At 36.3% G+C, this 19,587-nt stretch overlaps 2 protein-coding genes across 2 annotated transcripts; both read left to right on the top strand.

Annotated features, from left to right (window-relative positions):
• Nucleotides 1-6,059: 6,059 nt before the first annotated feature.
• Nucleotides 6,060-12,743, top strand: rusf1 (RUS family member 1). Its single transcript, XM_061711668.1, has 15 exons — nucleotides 6,060-6,097; nucleotides 6,214-6,371; nucleotides 6,455-6,532; nucleotides 7,538-7,652; nucleotides 7,758-7,803; nucleotides 7,910-7,942; nucleotides 8,052-8,157; nucleotides 10,280-10,381; nucleotides 11,448-11,518; nucleotides 11,638-11,822; nucleotides 11,920-11,977; nucleotides 12,058-12,122; nucleotides 12,234-12,362; nucleotides 12,441-12,506; nucleotides 12,594-12,743. The coding sequence occupies exons 2-15, from the start codon at nucleotides 6,222-6,224 to the stop codon at nucleotides 12,677-12,679; spliced, it is 1,290 nt and encodes a 429-aa protein (XP_061567652.1). The 5' UTR covers nucleotides 6,060-6,097; nucleotides 6,214-6,221; the 3' UTR covers nucleotides 12,680-12,743.
• Nucleotides 12,744-13,891: 1,148 nt separating this feature from the next.
• zgc:153292 (uncharacterized protein LOC100003014 homolog) lies at nucleotides 13,892-19,587 on the top strand. Its single transcript, XM_061711741.1, has 12 exons — nucleotides 13,892-14,069; nucleotides 14,600-14,798; nucleotides 14,919-14,951; nucleotides 15,124-15,224; nucleotides 16,295-16,403; nucleotides 16,623-16,655; nucleotides 16,732-16,764; nucleotides 16,843-17,076; nucleotides 18,492-18,595; nucleotides 18,781-18,946; nucleotides 19,040-19,095; nucleotides 19,233-19,587. Exons 1-11 carry the CDS (start codon nucleotides 14,005-14,007, stop codon nucleotides 19,082-19,084), a joined length of 1,122 nt encoding a protein of 373 aa, XP_061567725.1. The 5' UTR covers nucleotides 13,892-14,004; the 3' UTR covers nucleotides 19,085-19,095; nucleotides 19,233-19,587.

Genomic DNA, 19,587 nt, shown 5'->3' with positions numbered 1-19,587 from the left:
TCCTACATGAAACACAAAGTCTCTTAGGAATGGGGAAAATTAAAGCTGAAGAACTTGTAACATAGCACCTTAAAACTATCCAAAACTTCCTGCTTGGCTGAAAGGATTGTCATAACAGTGAAAACATGATCCACAACTTGTCTAATCTCAGATCATCAGAGAGTCGCACACACCACACCGGCGTGTTTTCATTCCTGGTCCTGAGATCAACTGTAGCAGCCCGAGTGTTGCTATGAAAACACCACTCAACATTTGACAGTACTGTGAATCATTTGTGGGAACCGGTAGGGTCGTTCTGGTCTGGTCTCTCCAGTAATGCAGACACAGCTCAACTGATTGATGAAGTTTCTGATTTATCTTTTGTTTACAGGAAATGTAAACCTCAATCTCAGACGGTGCTTCTCTAAGTGGGATGTTAATACTTTCAGTTTGGCCACATTAAACAGTTAACAGTTAACAATAATACACTTTACTCCTTTAAAAAGTTCAATTAAAGTACAAACCTGTTCAAATTCAAAGGGCACTTTGTTGAATCTGCTCCTCAGTCTTTCTCAGATGGATGATTTCTTTATCAATGTTCCACTTAAACACTTCAGACGTCTCCAATAAAATGTAGAAGTTTTCAGTGAAGATTTCCAGAAGTATTCATCCAAACACCCCTCAGCAGCTCTGACGGAGACCCGTCCCTGTCCAAAGCCCCAGTGCCATGTAACCTGGTGAATGACAGGAAGGAGAGTGAAACTCAGTGTGAAACCTCCACGCCCATTTACGGGGCAGGATGTTGCTCCTTTTCTAGAAATGTCACTCTCTCTCTCTCTCTCTTTCTTTCTCGGTCTCTCTCTCTTTCTCTGCTACAGCGACTCCCACGTTCTCGTCATTGTCATTGTATCTACTGAGGAAGCCCTTTCTCACCCCCCAGTTAGTCATAGTGACATGACAACAACGGTACAACTGTTGTAACTCTCCTCTTACCCAATCTGCATTCCTGAGGCGCTGGCTGCCAGAGGTGTGTCTGCACTTGTCTCGGCCTTCAGGTGAAACAATCAAATTCCAGTTGGCTTCACTGGATCTAAAATCCACATTAACACATTTTTAGGGTTCATTGACATTTTGCTCACCACGTCACAATCAACTGGGGCATTCTTTATCTTTTATGTGGACGCATGTTACTAAGATTTTCTGTCGTCCTGCGGCCCTTTTGCTCTCTGACCGGGAGATAAGATCAGTTATTGATGATATCACTAACGCATTCTTCCCCAGAGATGACTGCAGACTATAACCATAAATATCTCTACCCTCTCGGTGAAAATGAACATGTGTGGGAACCTGATCACACTCCGTATCCAGCTGTTGTGGCTCAGCAGAGCAGTTTCTGCATCTGCCTTTTTCTTTTTTAACTATTACTAAATACAGAGGTGTCAAAAGTATTCACATTCATTACTCAGGTAGAAGTATAGATACTAGAGTTTAAAAATACTCCTGTAGAAGTTGAAGTATCAACTCAAGTTTTTTACTCAAGTAAAAGTATAAAAGTACTGGTTTCAAAACTACTTAAAGTATAAAAGTAAAAGTAATGTAAGGGAGAAAAAAATCCATTAAGGACAAAAGCCATTGAAAATGAATGCATCTTAGTATAATGCAAATATATTAAAGAAGCATATATGTGTACTATTGAGCATTAACATGTGTTTCAGAGAGCAGGAGATATGACGACTAGTTGCCTATAAGTATTGTAATGGTGCAAAAAGTCAAACTTCAGAGGCATGTTATCATTTATCCTAACCTTTATTGGAATGTACATCCAAGTTTAGTTGCAGGAATCTGAGGGAACGGATGTAAGAACAAAACTGGACAAGAACATCTGAAACAACCACAACCAAATTCACTCTATCCGGATGGAGCAATTTAACTGGATAGTTTTAGAAGGCCGAAACGAAACGAAAAAGAGAGAAAAAGTACAGATAGTTGCGTGAAAATGTAATGAGTAGAAGTAAAAAGTCGTATATAATTACTCCAGTGAAGTATAGATAACCAAAATTTCTACTTAAGTAAGGTAACAAAGTATTTGTACTTCGTTACTTGACACCTCTGACTAAATAAGCTGACTCCTCAGTCAGTCCCATCTTGCCTTCATGGAGTCGGCAAGATGACTGATTTGTCATCCTTTGTTTTGTCTGGTAAAGTACCCAGAATTTCCCAGAAGTCTTGGTGTAATTGAAAGGGGGAAAGACGCCTTCTCCATTTTCACAACCTTAAGTTTTGTTGTTCCCTCTGGAATACTTTTGGTTGCAGATTGAGCGACTGTCCTGTTGTCAGCCACGTCTTCCTGCCGCTCCTCGCTCATTCATTTAGGCTTATCTCAAACCTGTCATCAATTTATTAGCCATGCGGAAAGTCCCAAAAATATATCTAGATGCACCAGAGAAGAAAGTGTGTGGCAATGCTTGAGGATTGTTAAGTTAACTGTCTAATTTCATCCTCAGCAGAAGACACTTTAACTTTTCATATTGAAACATGTCCCACCAGATGAGCTCAAACCTCACTGATCTGTTTTGCATACGCTTCTGTCTATTAAGCCTCATTTTACAAATACTATATCTTGCTTTTGCAACATATCACAAGAATTAGTCGTTTTATTTCAGTCATCCAACTGTAGTCGAAGATGTGTGTAAAATATTAGGCTTAGTCACATTTCTGTAAATCATGTTTATTGTTTATTATTTATTGGATCCCCATTAGTCCTCATAAATATGAAGACTATTCTTCCTGGGGTCCACATTAAATCAAACAATTAATCAACAATACAGCATTTATACAAAGAATTACATGGATCAATTAACCTGAAAATATTAACATGAATTTCTCAGTGCATATGAACATTAAATAATAATACTACTAATAATAATAATATGAACATTGAATAATACAATGGAAATTAATATAAATTACAGAGTAGAATGTAATGTACAGAGTACAATGTAAATTAATAAGTAACCTGATCGATAGAAATATTAACATGAATGAATTCCCTTAACGTAGTAAATAGAAAATCATGAAGGTCAAAGTGTCTCAATTTTCTCCAGTGAGATTATATAAAATATTCAAAAGATGTTTTGTTTTTTCGTTTCCTGCCGTGGCCTCCAACAGAGTTTTATCTCTTTGCTTGGAACGGCCGACCCGAGTCCAGTGAGTGTTGTTTCCATATTCTGCTGGCGAAACAAAACGGTTGATGTTATGGGAATTTAAGAAAGTCCCTATGATGGGGAATGTTATAGGAAATAGGAAATATATTTCATCTGCAGAACTTCAGATGCCTCAGAACGGGGCTTTTTCTGAAGGTCTGAAAAATCAGTCACCAGTCTGAGGGAATTTCTAATTCGAACAAATGTCTTAAAGAGTAACTACATATTCACCATGTCCTCAAGTCCTCCCAGATTAATGGAAGGTTTCTGAAGGGCATCCAATGTAAAACTGTATCGCAAATCAATAACCAGATCACCGTGATCTGCTGTGGTGACCCCTAATAACTAGTTTGTAAAGAAAGGACATCTTTGAGTGCAGCAGTCAAAGCAAACAAACCAACAACCAGAATCAGAATCTCCTTTATTTGCCAGGTTTGTGCAAACAAACGAGAAATCTCATCTGGCAGACGTTGTCTCTCGGGGTTCAATAAAATACACAAGATAATAATGAATAATAATTGAAGATAAAGCCACAGAAATCAAAAATACAATGTATATGACAGGGGTACTAAAATTGAAACATGTTTTTTGCAGCTTCTATCTTCCTGGCTGTGATAAAACTTGAGTTACAAGGAAGTGATTCTGAAGTGAAGAAACAACTAATCTGGGGGAAAGATGAAGCTGAATATCATTTGGGTTGTTTACTTTGTCAGATTTAACCCCTTTGGACTCAAAAATGTAGTGGCTACTGTTTTACAGTAAAACTAATTACCGTAACAGCTTCTGTTGGTCAATCGGTAAGAAAGGTCAACACTTTAATCCACATAAGGACACTTTAAAACAAGGTACTTGTCAGAAATTGGTCAGATGTTAAATGCCACATAATTTTGACAAAATGTGTAAAACATTGATTAAAAATCTACACGTATAAGACGGGGGGGAAATATATATAAAACAAAGCTTCAGGAATGTATACATTTATTAACTTGCAGGGGAACTTTTCACCCTCATAAACATACCTGTGGTTAATTCTGAGGACAGGTACAACTCCATCATGTTTTCTCTGAGTCATCCCAGCAGTAATCAGATGTAAGAGTGTCCTTATTTGTACGTCTACATTTAGGAACAGCAGTTTCCTGTAAGCCATCATGGAAGAGGCCAATGTCCTACATTAGATTAATGTGATCTCATTTCCCGTTCTTTGTCAACACTGGTTTATTTTGAGATCATATTTGAGACCAGGATGTATACTTAACTGTAACACTCATCAATTATTCTGCTGTTGTTCAACTTTGAACTGAAAGTGAAATACATTCGGATTGTGCAGAAAACAATATGCCGATAAAAAACAGCATCCACAAAGTCTAAAACGATATGTTTTTATCTTCTCCGCCAACAAAAGTCTGCCAATCAATATAATGTATAACTTGTTACATATGCCTGCACTTTATTTTTTGTTTTCTCCCTGACTTTTGTGTTATATGCCTGTTATTTATTTATTTGTGAAAATATATTGTGACCACCGTAACAAATTCCTATGTGTTCTCACAAATGGCTAATAAAGTAATCTGAATCTGAATCTGACTGTACTCTCACCACTCGTCTTCATGCTGTACTTGCCGCTACTCTGCTGAACTGTTGTCACAGAGGGTTGGATATTTGTGCAATATCTTCTAACGCTGGATAGACGTGAGGGAAGGAGGCTGGTTCCTCACCTGAATATAATAATTAGATGAGCAAAGAATCTGAAGTATTTGCTAATTATACCCAACTGCACTTTATAGGTTGAGTTACACTCCCTGCTGTTACATGTGCACTTTATTTGTTTGCAATATATTTTTTTTGTATCACCCGCTTAGGACAAGGGGATATTTTTTGAGCCTTTTATTTTCCTCCATATGAGGTTAGACATAATCACATGGAGAATTTAACTGACCAATGCACTTCTTGTACAATGTTTGTGATGCATATAGTTCATTGTTTTACATTGAGCTGCTTAAAAAAACAAGGAATCTTAAGTGAGTCTTTACAAGTGTAAAGTTGGGGACTACATTGTGTTTGTATTTATGAAGGAATGTTACATTCAGGTGAAAAGCTTTTTTTGTGGAAAATTGAATAAACATTGGCATAAAGAAAGCATATTTGAACTTTCTCATGTTGTTAACAGTATTAAATTTTTTAAAACATTTTAAAAAATACCTGAAGGTAATTTAGAACAGCAAAAAAATGTGTGAATAAATGTGCGATTAATCGCAAGTTAACTATGGACAACATGCGATTAATTGCGATTTAAAAAATTAATCGTTGGACAGCCCTTATATATATCTATATATATATACAGGACTGTCTCAGAAAATTAGAATATTGTGATAAAGTTCTTTATTTTCTGTAATGCAATTAAAAAAACAAAAATGTCATACATTCTGGATTTATTACAAATCAACTGAAATATTGCAAGCCTTTTATTATTTTAATATTGCTGATTATGGCTTACAGTTTAAGATTAACATTCCCAGAATATTCTAATTTTTTGAGATAGGATATTTGAGTTTTCTTAAGCTGTAAACCATGATCAGCAATATTAAAATAATAAAAGGCTTGCAATATTTCAGTTGATTTGTAATGAATCCAGAATGTATGACATTTTTGTTTTTGTAATTGCATTACAGAAAATCACAATATTCTAATTTTCTGACAGTCCTGTGTGTGTATATATATATACCAATATATATATATATATCTTCTTAAAATTGTAATCCTAACGATGAAAAATTAGAGACTAAAAGACCACTATAATAATATTCTCCAAACTCCGTCCACCAATGAGGAGCCGAGAAGGGCCGAGAGGGGGCGGGGCTTAGAACACAAACCCGGAAACTTCACAAATGAAAACATGGGAGGACGACACGTCGACTGTGAGATGCAAAACCACAATTTCCTCTGAAATAAGCTTCAACAAAACACATTAAATTTGATATTTGAAAGCAGATTCGTTGTTAATAACTCCATCAGTTCTACTGTCCCTCCGAAGAGCCTGAAATGGAGAAACCTGCGGGTTTGCTTTTGGCCACAGAGAGATATGGAAGCGGACAGTCCTGGAGCTACAGAGTAAAGAATGGAGTGGTGGAGAGGAGGAGAGATTCTAGCCAAGGTGGATCACGATCAAACTCGGTTGTTGACGTTTTTAAAGTAAGGATCCAATGAAATCCCTTTGTGGCTGCACTGATTGTTCTTTAGCTCTGAGTTTTGACTTTCTAACATTTTATTTTCAGAGTATTTTCCTTCCTCAAGGCTACCCAGACAGTGTCAGTGGGGACTATTTGCAGTACCAGTTCTGGGATACTATGCAGGTGCAGTAATAATAATGAATTTAATTTATAATGCACTTTAGATTCGATGAATCTCAAAGTCAGAGGTGGGTAGAGTAGCCAAAAATTGTACTCAAGTAAAAGTATTGTTACTTCAGAATAATATGTAGAAGTAAAAAGTAGTCATCCAAATAATTACTTGAGTAACTCAAGTTGAGTAAAAGTAAAAAAGTACTTGGTGAAAAAACTACTCAAGTATTGAGTAACTGTTGAGTAACGTCTGATTTATTTTTTAACACAACCATTCAAACAGACAAAAGTACAAAATAATCATCTTCAGGCAAATTAAATCAATAAAATAAATTAAAATTAATACGAAATAACAAAAAGTAAAATAATCTTAAAGTAAATTCAAGTACTTTAATAAATAATAAAATAAATACAATAATAAAAGAATAAAAAAATAAATTAAGCACTAGTAGCACAAAATTTCAAGCCTCTGTACTTTTCTTTTTTAACCAGGCAGAACTAGAACAAGCCCATGAACTCATAGAAACTCTGTGTGTGTTTGAGTCTGTGTAAATGTGACAAAACATGCAAAAACAAACATTTTTCCCAAAGAATCACCCAGTGATGTCATGAGATTGACGCGTACGCGGATAAAAGGGATAAAAGAAAAGTAACAGCTCAACGTAGCCTAATGTAGCGGAGTAAGAGAAACAGTTTCTTCTTCACAAATCTACTCAAGTAAAAGTAAAAAGTATAGTGATTCAAAACTACTCCTAAAAGTACAAAATCTCCCAAAACTTACTCAAGTAAATGTAACGGAGTAAATGTAAGTCGTTACTACCCACCTCTGCTCAAAGTGCTACAGTATTCAAGACAAGGAAATCTATAAAAAAAAGAAAAAAAGCAGCAGTATCATCACTAAAATGTAAAAAAGTCATAAAAATCAATGTATATGTAGATGACTGATGTGTCAAAACCGCAGATTATGACGGTTTATGAGACTAAAAGTCTTGGTTTAATCCTGCTCTTGTCCCTCAGGCGTTTGCCAGCTCCCTGTCAGGGACTCTGGCCACTCAGGCTTCCCTCAAAGGTGTTGGTGTTGGAAATCAAGAAGCAACTGTCGCTGCCGCCACAGTCACCTGGTTATTAAGAGGTGGACTTCAATATAAACAATACTGCAAACTTTCAATTGATCATCCATGATTTGTAATGACCTTAATGGTAATTACTAAGCTTTATTTTTCTTTCTAACGTGCAGATGGAACTGGCATGCTGGGAAGAATCCTGTTTGCTTGGCGGAAGGGGTGGGCTCTGGGCTCATATTTGTGCTTTCTAAATCCAACAGAAGTTTGGGATTTTTCCTGTCTATGACATTTCTGTTGATGATGAGTTTTTTTGTCTCTGTTCCAGGAGTAAGTTGGACTCTGAGGCCAAAAAATGGAGGTATGTGCTTTAAGACTTTTTGCAAGACTTTTCTCTGTATGTTTGTTGAAGTTACTCTGTATTGATTGATTTTTTTTTTGATTTTTTTTTTTCCCAATTCCACCACCAGACTTTTTGCTGACGTTCTCAATGACATTGCCATGTTCATGGAAATCTGTGCACCTTACTTTCCTGCCTGCTTCACCTTGATTGTGTGCACAGCAGGGGTATTTAAGGTAATAGAATATATATTTTTTCTAATTGAATTATTTGAATGCAGAAAATAAATAATGCAGAATGGTCTTTTTTATTTAGGGGCTTTTCCTCAAAAAAAGCGATCAGAAATTGTTAAGTAATTTTGCACCAAAAGGAGAAAAAAGGCATTCTAGTCTCAGCTCTTCTTAGAGGAATTCCTCTGCCCGGTATGATATTGTTGTTCCTCCAAGTTCTGGGTGCATCTCAAAGTGCCAAGTAAAAAAACATTGTAATTAAAAGCTTGAGTTGCATCAGCTGTTTCAAAACAAAGAAGCAGTGACTCCTTTTAGTTATATGAACTCCTCATCTTACCTGCAAGACTGAGCCCAACAGGGAGATTCATCTATCACATTGGGCCAGTTGTTCAAAGAATTTAATCTGGATCAAAGTGATCCAGATTTGGATTGGATCACCCTGATCCAGATACACAGTTTTCAAGATTACCAAATCCGGATTACCAGTGCTCTAAATGGGACAACATATCACAATGTGGCCTACCAGCTATGTAAAGAAAAACAGGTAGAAGAGCCAACATGGGGTCACTTGAAGTGTTTTTTATTTTGAGACAAAACACAAAAATAACAGAAACATCCACTTCTTTTATGACCCCTCATCTGAGCCACAACAAATAAAAAACAAATATACATTAACAAATACATTGTGGATATTTTGAAAACGTCTTAAATATAAAAAAAAGAGGCTAAATGTCCAATAGTTAACAAAATAAAGAATGTTCAGGGTTCTTCTTCATCTGAGGAGGAGAGACCAGCATTTTGAAGCTCTGCTTTTAGAAGGCGGATCTGAAGTTTGGCTTTGATTTGCAGGAGTTTGGTCAGCTTGATTTGTTCCTCTGCCAGGAGTATCTGTGCTTCTGCTCTTTCAGTTTCTCGTTTAAGTAGAGTTTCAGAGGCATCATCATTATTATTTGGCAAAGGACGCTTCAAGCCTCTTTTCTGAGCTCTTGTGACTGCTGGCTCTACTAGTGAGGGTCCAGGTTGTTCTTCAATAATAGGGCTGAGATCCAGAATAAATGTTTCCTCTGCATTAGGAGGAACTGGCTCACTGTCCTCTACAATTGTAGGCTCACCGTCCCCTACAACACCTTGAATCCCGTGCAAAGCTTTAGAGTTCTCACCTCCAATAATGTCCAGAACCACATCTGTGTATTCACCTTTCTTGAAAGGTTTGTTGCCAGTTTGGGTGTTTTTTGCTTCAGCAAGGTCCTTCGTTGCTCTGGCCCTCAGATTCTTCCATCTAAATTTAACTTGTTCCAAGATCCTCTTCTGGCCAGACCCCATTGCATTCACATTCTGGGTGATTTCAACCCAAATGTCTTTCTTCCTTTTGTTAGTCACCACAGAACTTCCTACTATTGAGGCATAATGGCACTTAACACCCTCCAGCAGTGCATGGGTTTCTGCAACTGTGAAATTTGGTCCTTTTGAGTCCATGGTTCCACCTCATCTTGTATGCTCACATGTTGTAGTGAGCATAGTATTTATAGGCCAGATTTATAATCCACCTTTAAATCCCACCCCCTGTTGGGATCAGGATAATCCTGTTTTTTTGGATCAAAGTTATCCAAATCCTACTGGAAAATTTTGAACAACACAAACTGAAGGTTTGATCCAGATTAAAACTAGGATTGGATTACGTGATCTAATCTGATTTCAGAATCCTTCTTTCCCTTTTGAACAACCCATTTTCAAACTTTGACCCAATCCGATAACCAAAATCCGATCAGATTACCTTTGAACAACTGGCCCATTCAGTCAGCTCAGGAGAATCCCTGCTGCCTTGCCCATTAACCCAGCGTCTCCTGTCATCAGCCTTCACCCACATAGTCACATTTTATAAAACTGAGCTGCTGCATTGTGGATTCACCACCTGCAGGGACATGAGTGTGACTGAATGCTTTTTACACCTGGGAGTCAGGCAAAGGTGTGGACTAGTTCTGGGGACAAAGAATTTGAATTCGAAGAAAAATTGGAAATGAGAATTTGTAATTTATGATAATGGAAATAAAAGTTAAACCTGCTGACTGATAAAACAAGCTTTGATGCTGGTTGCGTAGTGATATCTCATCCTGCTTGTCTTCTGTAGTCTATTGTTGGAGTGGCGGGTGGTGCGACCAGAGCTGCTCTGACGGTTCATCAGGCTCGCAGGGACAACATGGCTGACATCTCTGCCAAAGACGGCAGTCAGGTAACACGACAGAGTTCATTGTAAAATCATGACATTGTCTTTTAGACTGCATTCTGTTTAGATCTAGTACAAAGTAGGCCTGTGTTGAAAAGATTGATTCTCCGATTTTAAATCGATTCTCATATTAATATGTCTAAAGATCGATTTAAATTTTTTTTTTTTTTTTTTTTTTCCCCCCCATCATTACATTACAACTTTTGGTACTTGGTGTTTATGCCCAAAAAAGGAATATTTTGTTGGACACGAGAATAACTGGTGCCATGTTTTTGCCTTTAAATATGTTTAAAGGAAGTTTTCAGTTATAATTGCATAAATTGTCTATATTTCTTTGCTTTATATACTGTCTTGGGGTTACATTTGCATAAATGTTAAAAACCAAATTCTCATAAATTGGAGAAAAAATAAAAGCGATTTCTTTTGTCCTCTGTTTCCTCCCTGGATCTGTTTGATAATTCTGACCCACATGATGTTTCTGAAAGCAGTTCAGCATTCTGGGAGCTGATTGGTCCTTACAGCATCATTAGCTGCCAATACTTGCTGTTAAATCTCAATATAATACTAGTATTAATATGTTGCATAACTAGACAGTCATATAATTCATGCAACAGCAGAACAGCAGAAAGACAGTTTTATTAACAGTAACCCAAATCAATATCGGATCGAATCGGATCGTGATAATTGATTCTGAATCTTAAGAATCGGAATCGAATCGATTCTTGATATTTGAATCGATCCCCAGCCCTAGTACAAAGGTCCATTTGTTTTAAATTTCTTGCTATCTCATAAGTAAGACAATAAAGAATCCTTGAATCTTTGTTGATTCATATGTTTCCTGTTTTAAATGTCCCTGGGGGAAAGAGTGGTAGAGCCCAGTATGATGGTAAACATAACTATGCTTCACATATGCAGTGTTTTCCTGTGGCAAGACAGATATTTGTTTGATAATGTTATTATATACACGCCAGAAACAAATCTAAATGCCCCCCCCCCAAAAAAAACCCTTAGGCATAACCTAAATGTGCAAAATAACCAGAAATTACTGTAATTTGTTTTTTATTTCCTGCAGGAGACTTTAGTGAATTTGGCGGGACTGCTCGTCAGTTTGATCCTCATTCCCCTCGTCACTGATAATCCAGGGTAAGTGTTTATAACCAACTTCAACAAGTAACTGCACAAGGAAGCTTTTCTTTTTTTTTCTTGGAAGTAAGAGTTTAACATCACGCACCGCCATACTCTTCCCTCCATCTGCCCCACAGACTCACTCTCGGCCTCTTCTTCTTCTTCACCATCCTTCATCTCTTCGCCAACTACAAGGCCGTACGTTCCGTTGTCATGGACACCTTCAACGAAGCCCGGCTTTTTATTGTGCTGCAGCAGTACCTAAAGGACAAGAGAATCCTTAGTCCTCTGGAGGCCAATCAAAGAGAACCAGTTTTCTTTGGTATGAGTTTTTATTTGATTTCCAGGCGGGCTGTTGTAATAGCACTGAAAAATTGTTGTTTGGTCTTTTCATTTTGTTAAAATTACCTGTTTTTCAGAGTTTGTGAAAAGTGCCCCAATCAGACTCGGAGTTAGGCTGCAGGAGGTCGTACAGAGGTAAATGCATATAACATTTTTGACTATGCACATTTACAGTTCAACACTTTTTTAAAGTAATATCTCTGCTTATTCTGCAGCCCAGATGAACTAAATATGGCTTTGAAGGATAACAACATGCCTTACCTCTTAGGGATCAGAAATGGTAACCAACCTTCTCGAATAGAATAACTGTGTTTAAGAGAGATTGGCTGGCATTTGGTTTTAAAATATGACAAGCATGCATGCATATTATAACTTTCTTTCTTCCTCCTAGGCTGTGTGAGTGTTTGTTTGGGACCAGAGGCGTCAGTATCTGATGAAATCAGGGCCATGTGCCAGGCTGTGTGGCTCAGCTGCACATTGACATCCAGGGAACATTCATGTTCTACACCAAAGCAGCAAAGTGAGCATTTCCCTGTTTGCATAACAGTTATTATTCAAATAAAAGCCAATTAAATATGGCATACTGTTTTAATGAAAGGCCCCTGGGACATGGTGTGTGAAAGTCACAAGCTGATGGATGCAAACTTCTATCCATTCCTCCAAGGTGAGATCATGCAAAACAGTTCAAGCCTCCAATGTTATTGCACTTTTTTGCTATGATTCTTTTTGAAAGATATAATATAATTTGCAGGTGTTGAAGCTGCTGGATGGGATGTAAAACGAACTCTGCTGGACTGGGATGAGTGGAGAGTCGGGTGGAAAACGAAAAGCACCTGAGCTGCTCCATGATATTCACATGAATCAGTGTTTATTAAATAATTGTATTTTTCAATACTGGTGTGTCTTTATTTGAAATGGATGTTGATAATGAGCATTTCAAAGTTCAATGCCTATAGCACTGACTGAGGTTTTTTTATTTTAAAAGTAATAATTTGAGATATTTGTAATTAAAATTAAAAACTGGATGATTTTCAGTTTATTTTAGTTTAGTTTATTTATTTAATAATATAAGACAAATATGATATAATACAAAAAATGAAAAACAATGAAATAACATGCAAGGAAAGGAAGAAGCCTGGTGGCTTATCCTTTCCATATATGAATACAAAACAAAACAAAGCTCATTACAAAGATGAAACAATAAGAAAGTTCTTTAAATGTTTTTTGAATATTGGCAAGGATGGTGATGATTTAAGAGATTTATTGAGTGAATTCCACAAGTGGGGGCCTCTGTAAGTGATGAAAGATTGATGTTTCCATGTTCTACAAAACGGTAAATTAAAATCATCTTTGTGCCTTATGGCATAAGAATGAATATCGGAATTAACACAAAGGAAATGATGAAAAGAGGAAGGAACATCTTGTAAATAATTTTTAAATTTGAACATAAATAAACATGTTTTAAAAATATTAATTTTATTGACTGATAATAATGAATAATTAATGAAAAGGGGAGCAGATGGCTCATATCTGTTTGCGTGTGATATCATTCTGAGAAACCTTTTTTCAATTATCAATAATTTATTAATATATGTAGCCCAAACAATGTTGCAGTAATTAAGATGAGGGAAGATTAAACTATAATAGAGAGTTAAATGAGAGGAAGGAAGAACAAAAGGATCAGTGACGGAATATTAGTTTACTGAGTTTTTTGTTTTTCTTTGTGCTGTTGATCAAAGGTATCATACAAATGAAGTGTCAACTTTTCTCCTCAAGAGGGCAGTGTTGTTTAAATCTAAGGAAAACGCCATGAAGAAGAAATGTAAACATCCGTTAATAAAGTGGTTGTCAAGTTAAAGCATCATGCGTGGCAAAAGTGGAAAACAAGCATGTGTGTTTGCAGCTTATTATATTGAATGAGTCATTTCAACTTTATGAAATATAAGTTATTTAATACTTACTGGAAAGTATGTATATATACAGCCGAAATGTATATAAATATTTAGGATTTTTTATTAAGGCGCTCAAAGTGTGGCTTTTATTTTGAAAACAAACCGGATATAGATTGTTATTGCCAGAAGAAACGACTTGTTCTTTACACAATTTAGCATTAGCGAGAAAATCACTTTGTCTGACAAAAGTTTAACAAAACCAGGTTATAAATGGGAAGATATAAATGTGCCTACAACTGCGAGAACTCCAGCGATCCAGATGTCAAATTTTTTAAGTAAGAGCCAAATTTAAGCATTTTTCCTTTCAAACAAAAAACAGCTTAATAGCAGAATTGTAAAGCTATACAACATTAACTTTTATGGAGTGCATTTGTTGAATTTAGACACACAAAATAATATTTACTAATAAAGTGCATCAGTTTACCTGGGAGATTCCCCTCCATTTAATGGAACAACAACAAAATAAACATGATAAAGGGTTATAATAGATTGGGAAATAGTGGCCAGTGCAGTAAATTTAAGCATAGCATCCTTTAAGAGTTTGAAGCAGGTGTACTTAAAACAAGTATTTGTGAAATTGTATTAAATCAGAATTAACACAGCTCTGGTAGACATGGCACATTATCACATGCAAGACAGCAATTCAGCTATCAAATGGTGTTTAATGCTTTGTCATGTATGCATGGATAACATACCATGAGACATACCTATAAAAAAAAATCTTACTGGAATTTTATTCAGTGTTTTATATTTTTTGCAGAATTTCCTGGTTGAGACTGTTTTACCAAGCTCTGTGTTTTCACAGGTTCCCCCTGTACAATCCCAGAAAACTTAAAAAATGGCTTACGAACATGAAGTGGATGGACTGGACTCCAAATCGCTTTTCTGTGCTGTGCATCAATCATTTTGAGGAACGTTACATTGACAGGACGGGAAAAAGTGTGACGCTTCGAGAAGATGCAATTCCCACCATATTTTCTTCCACTGACAATCCACAAAAAAAGGTTAGGGTTAGATTTTAACTTTCATCTAGATGAAGAATATTCCCAGTTGAACTGTATTTGACAATTAAACCCTAAACTTCCTTGAAAGATTATCTGTCTGATTATCTGTCTCTGATACAGGGTTCTGTCAACCAAAGACGTAAGAGAAAAAAGGTGAGCCATCCTGTGTTGCCTCATTTTTCAAATACTTCAGTAATGGTATTCTCTGTTTGGCTTAAATGGATACTCATTGAGTTTGCGTTGTTCTTCCTGGTCTTCATACTAATTCTTAACAAGCACCATCGGTATCTGATTAAAACATTTGTTTCCTGTCTTGTGAATTCAGCCTCTTGGTGCTAAAGTCTCCCCTTCTGTCACGGCGAAGAGCAGCGTCCAGAGCAAAGAGGAAGAAACACAGACGAACCAGGCAGAGGAAGAACCACAAGGGTACGTAACAACAGAGTGGAGGCTTTGTACTGCTTTAAGTTGTTTTATCATAATTCATTAGTCAAACAAATAATTTATTTATATTCAGAACTTTTTCAACCATCTAAAGCCTACTGATATTCTGACTTTTTTCCATAAATTGTAAACATCCAGGATATTTTCTCAAAACAGGAAAAGAAATGTTATGTTAACTGTGAAGTAACATAAAAGTTGAAATTTCTGCTGGGAAACTTTACCTTTAGACCATCAATTAAGAATTATGTTTTTAAATTTTTTTTTATTTTTTTTTTAATACTTTATGTTTTATCTAAGACTAGTCTTAAAATGAAGGATGTGGCAATTAACCGACTGGTGATCAGGATAGGACAGTTTTTGTCTTATTGGCTCTTTTTATTTGTCTTATCAGCTGAAACTGGCCAATACAAATTTCAGTACATGCATCATATTTGTTTGAAATGCTTTATTTATTTATTTTTCACAGTTGTTACTCATTTTAAAAGTGTAGAATACTGAAAAATGTGCATGTTTTTCATGTCAATAAACCCATCATCATGGCGAAGTTGTGGATGTTGCGGAAATCTTCCACTGGGAGCAAAGAATAGCAAAAACGTTATTGGCAAGAAAAAATTAGTAAAATCAAACAAACGTAAAACCAACACTTAAAATATCACCCTGCAGAGCTCAATGTTATGAAACTAACAAACATAAAAATGCAGAAAACAAAGCCAGCTGAGCACACAGTCTGCAGCCTCTGATATCTTTGATTGATGATTGATGGAGTGATATATGCCGTTGATTACAATTCTAAGGGAGAACATTGAAATTGGACAAAATATGTATCAGAAACTTAAAAAAATGACAATTGGTGTATAGTTATAGCTCATTTTGAATGTCGTCTTCATAGGTTATAATAGTGTTTAATTAGTTTGTGCTCTTATTTGAGTATCGGACAAAAATCTCAGGAATTTAACAACTTTAGTTTTCTGCGCTGTTTTTTTTTTTAATTCATTTGGAAAACACTTGGATTGTCGCTTCTCTAATATGTTCACATTTTCTGTTTTTATGATCAGGGACAAAGAGGAAAAAAAGTCTGAGAAATGGAGAATCATAGTTGATGAACAGCTGATGAAGATCGAGTCATTTCCACATTTCTTTCATGGAGATTACTGCGTACCACAGGTAAATTGAGTAATATATGATCCACAGCTTTATTCATATCCATCTAATATTTAAGCAATCTTGTCCTTTTAAATGTTTATTTTAAAGCTTATTTTAAAGGTGCTTTTGCTTCGATAGTGGGTAAATTAAGTTTTTGTCCCATTCTTACTTTCTCTAATCCAGCTTATTATATTTGTATATCAAAATTGTTCATTAATCTGTTTTGCTGTGCATCAACAGAATATTCAGTGGGCTCCAGATGATGATCTCAGTGTAAGTAGTCAGACTGATATTTTGTCTTAGCATAAATTACATGTATCTGATCAAATGCTCCTCTACTGTTTCACAGGCAGAGTGCAAAGACTCTGAAAATGTCATACAGGTAGGTATCCAACCGAATTCAACCAAACCTGAATCAGAGTCGTCGTTTTGGCTTCACAGTGTAAACTTGTGGTTGCAGGTGAAAGAGCCGTGGCAGTGGCTCGGTTTGGATGTCAGAGGGCCTCTGCCTCAAACACTCAACGGACACAAATACATTTTAACGGTTACAGACTATTTCTCCAAATGGGTGGAGGCTGTGCCGATGCAGTCGTGCCTCCCTCAACATGTGGCGAAGAACATCGGGGACGTCATCGGCCACTTCGGATACCCAGTCCGAATCCTCTCCAGACTACCTCATGACATAGTCCACAAAGTGAGTGTGTTGGTAACCGAGCTGTTTAAACTCGTAGGTTTATTTGTTAGCACAATTCAAAAAAAGGTAATTCAGAGTGCTTTACATCAACATTAAAAGCGGCAAGACACAATTAAAACATAAATAACAAATAAAATGAAATAAAATGATAAGAAAAGAGGTAAAATAATAGAAGGCACAAGTTGTTAAAAAGTAAGGGCAGTAGAGTACAGCAGGTACACATCACATTCTTAAAATGGCAAGAATTACGTTTCTACATGGTCAAAACGTACAAAGACCGGGTCAAATACAGTATTACAAAAGTAATCTGTAACAATTCGAACGGTGAATTAAACCAATTTGACAATTCTATGCCACAATGCCTGTTTCCAGGTCTTATTTCACACAACTGACGAGAATTACGTTTCTATACGGTCAAAACGTTCAAAGACCGGGTCAAATACAGTATTAGAAAGTAATCTGTGCCGATTTGTGCGGTGAATCAAACCAATTTGACAATTCTACCAATTCTAATCCTACAATGCCTGTATTCAGGGCTTATCTATAACTTATTTTCACTTTCAAAAAGTGAAACTGATGGATTCTGATACTTTCACATCAGTTTCAGGGTTCATCCACTGGTAGAAATGAATCTGATGTGGATCATTTCACATTTCACCTGGACATCAAAGTGGACTGAACTGATTTTCATGCATATAAAATTGCTATAATACCAAGTGATATTAACACACGGGGACAGGCTCTGCTGTTTTCTTTCTCCACTTTAAAGCAGGCCTAATGCTTTGCTGAGCTAACAATGGTTCAGAGAGCAGCGCTTTGCATATTTCACAATAATGAGCCAGACTCTGGTTTTCTGGTGTTGCATTTAACTTTTTATTCATTCAACTAATAACATAGTTGTATTAATGGACACATACGCTGGAACTTTGAGCAGGCGTGTCAATGCCCCACCCTAAATACGTCCATCTACTACGTTTTCTGTTTCACCTGCGTTCATGGAAAATATCTCTCAGTACCTTTCTGCCTAACGTTCTCCAGCTAAGTAGCCAAACTCAACAAGGTTGTTTCTCCAGTATTTAACCAGTATAAATGTAGATTTCACAAAAGATTATGTAATTCATTTGTCCATAATAAAAATAAATTGGATACAGGCAATAAATTGGAATGGGCTGTTCAAGATCAGCAATCACCTCTCCTTTTTATCCATTCGTATATGAATATATGAGATTGTACATGAGATCTACAGGCTGGATGTTTATAACTGACTCAGTTAAAATGAGCAGAATCTGTTAACTTTGTTCTGTTTAAGGTGAAAATCTCAGCAACATTGAGTTGCAGTGCCTCAAATATAATATTGTACCCTTTTGATCAGCTGTCTAACGCAGATTTACTTTGTGAACATGTTTTTATTCTAGATCAACCGAGAACTTGAAGATCTGCTGAAGGTTAGCGTCTCTCTTGTGGTTTACCACCAGCAGACGGGGGCTGCAGATTTGATCACACCGCAGCTTCTCGACAGGTCTGAATTCAGAGTGCTTTTTCTGTCCGTCTCGTTACTCTCTGGGGTTTACATCCATTTTGTCAAACGTTCACATCCATTCAGTTCTTATGTAACCATATGGGAAGAATTGGTGAGGGATTTCAAGTTTTATGATTGAGAATTTCTCATCATGCTGACTTCTTAACACTGCAACTTCCCAACAGGATGGTGAGCGATCTCGCAGAGGAGCATGCGACCGACTGGGACGTTTATCTCCCCGCTAAAGTTTTCAGTCTGTGCTTCAAAGAGCACCCAAAGACCAAGGAGAGGCCTTTTTCAGTGCTCTGTTGTAATGGAGTCGAGCATATTCAATCCCCCAGAGAAGTGGATGTACGTTTTAAACTCATTTTAATTTAAATAGATATTTTTCTTAATTCTAAATATGGTACAATGACTGTTGTGTTTTCTCTACTTGTTCCACAGTATACTTACTCCAAGATCCAAGAGAGTCTAATTGTGGTTAGGTAGATATTAATTTGGTGAGTTTAATACAGTTTTGATTTGTTTAATTTGTAATTATTTTTTTTAGCATGTTTAGATATTTTTCAGGTAGTTTCATAATATTGTAATACTTGTATAAATGATTAAAATTGTACTGTTTATTCCTTGTTACCAGGGAAACAGACTTTCTTTCCATCTTGGTACCACAGTCCCGAGGAGTTTATTTATTGGACAGAAACGGCAAACTTAAGGATCCTCACCCCGCTCAACGATTCTTTGGATTTCTCTGCTCGTTCTTGCAAAGGACATTTTCAGTCATCAGGATGAGTTCTTGAATGTACAATATTTTTCCTTTTGTTAATGTCATATTATATTATCTCATGAACTTCATATTTCATTTTTGTAACAGCATTTAAACAAGAATGCATTTAAAAATCACTCATTCAGTTTTCAGAGTTTGTAAAGTATTAATGACAGCTAATGTTTGAAGGAATGTCTGGTTACTTTGTGTCTTTAAAATGTAAAACATG

The sequence above is a fragment of the Cololabis saira genome, chromosome 21 (genome assembly GCF_033807715.1).
Source record: "Cololabis saira isolate AMF1-May2022 chromosome 21, fColSai1.1, whole genome shotgun sequence".
NCBI lineage: Eukaryota > Metazoa > Chordata > Actinopteri > Beloniformes > Belonidae > Cololabis > Cololabis saira.
Note: the sequence above shows the minus strand (reverse complement) of the source record. Positions and strands in the feature narration are given on the sequence as shown.

Bases quoted from the DNA above. Each gene is read 5' to 3' on its own strand.
- rusf1 (XM_061711668.1), top strand. From the start codon at position 6,222: ATGGAGAAACCTGCGGGTTTGCTTTTGGCCACAGAGAGATATGGAAGC. The intron at 8,158-10,279 runs GTAATAGAATAT...TGTCTTCTGTAG, and splicing joins GCACAGCAGGGGTATTTAAG to TCTATTGTTGGAGTGGCGGG. The intron at 12,123-12,233 runs GTAACCAACCTT...TCTTCCTCCTAG, and splicing joins CCTCTTAGGGATCAGAAATG to GCTGTGTGAGTGTTTGTTTG.
- zgc:153292 (XM_061711741.1), top strand. From the start codon at position 14,005: ATGGGAAGATATAAATGTGCCTACAACTGCGAGAACTCCAGCGATCCA. The intron at 15,225-16,294 runs GTACGTAACAAC...TTTTATGATCAG, and splicing joins GCAGAGGAAGAACCACAAGG to GGACAAAGAGGAAAAAAAGT. The intron at 17,077-18,491 runs GTGAGTGTGTTG...TTTTTATTCTAG, and splicing joins CTCATGACATAGTCCACAAA to ATCAACCGAGAACTTGAAGA.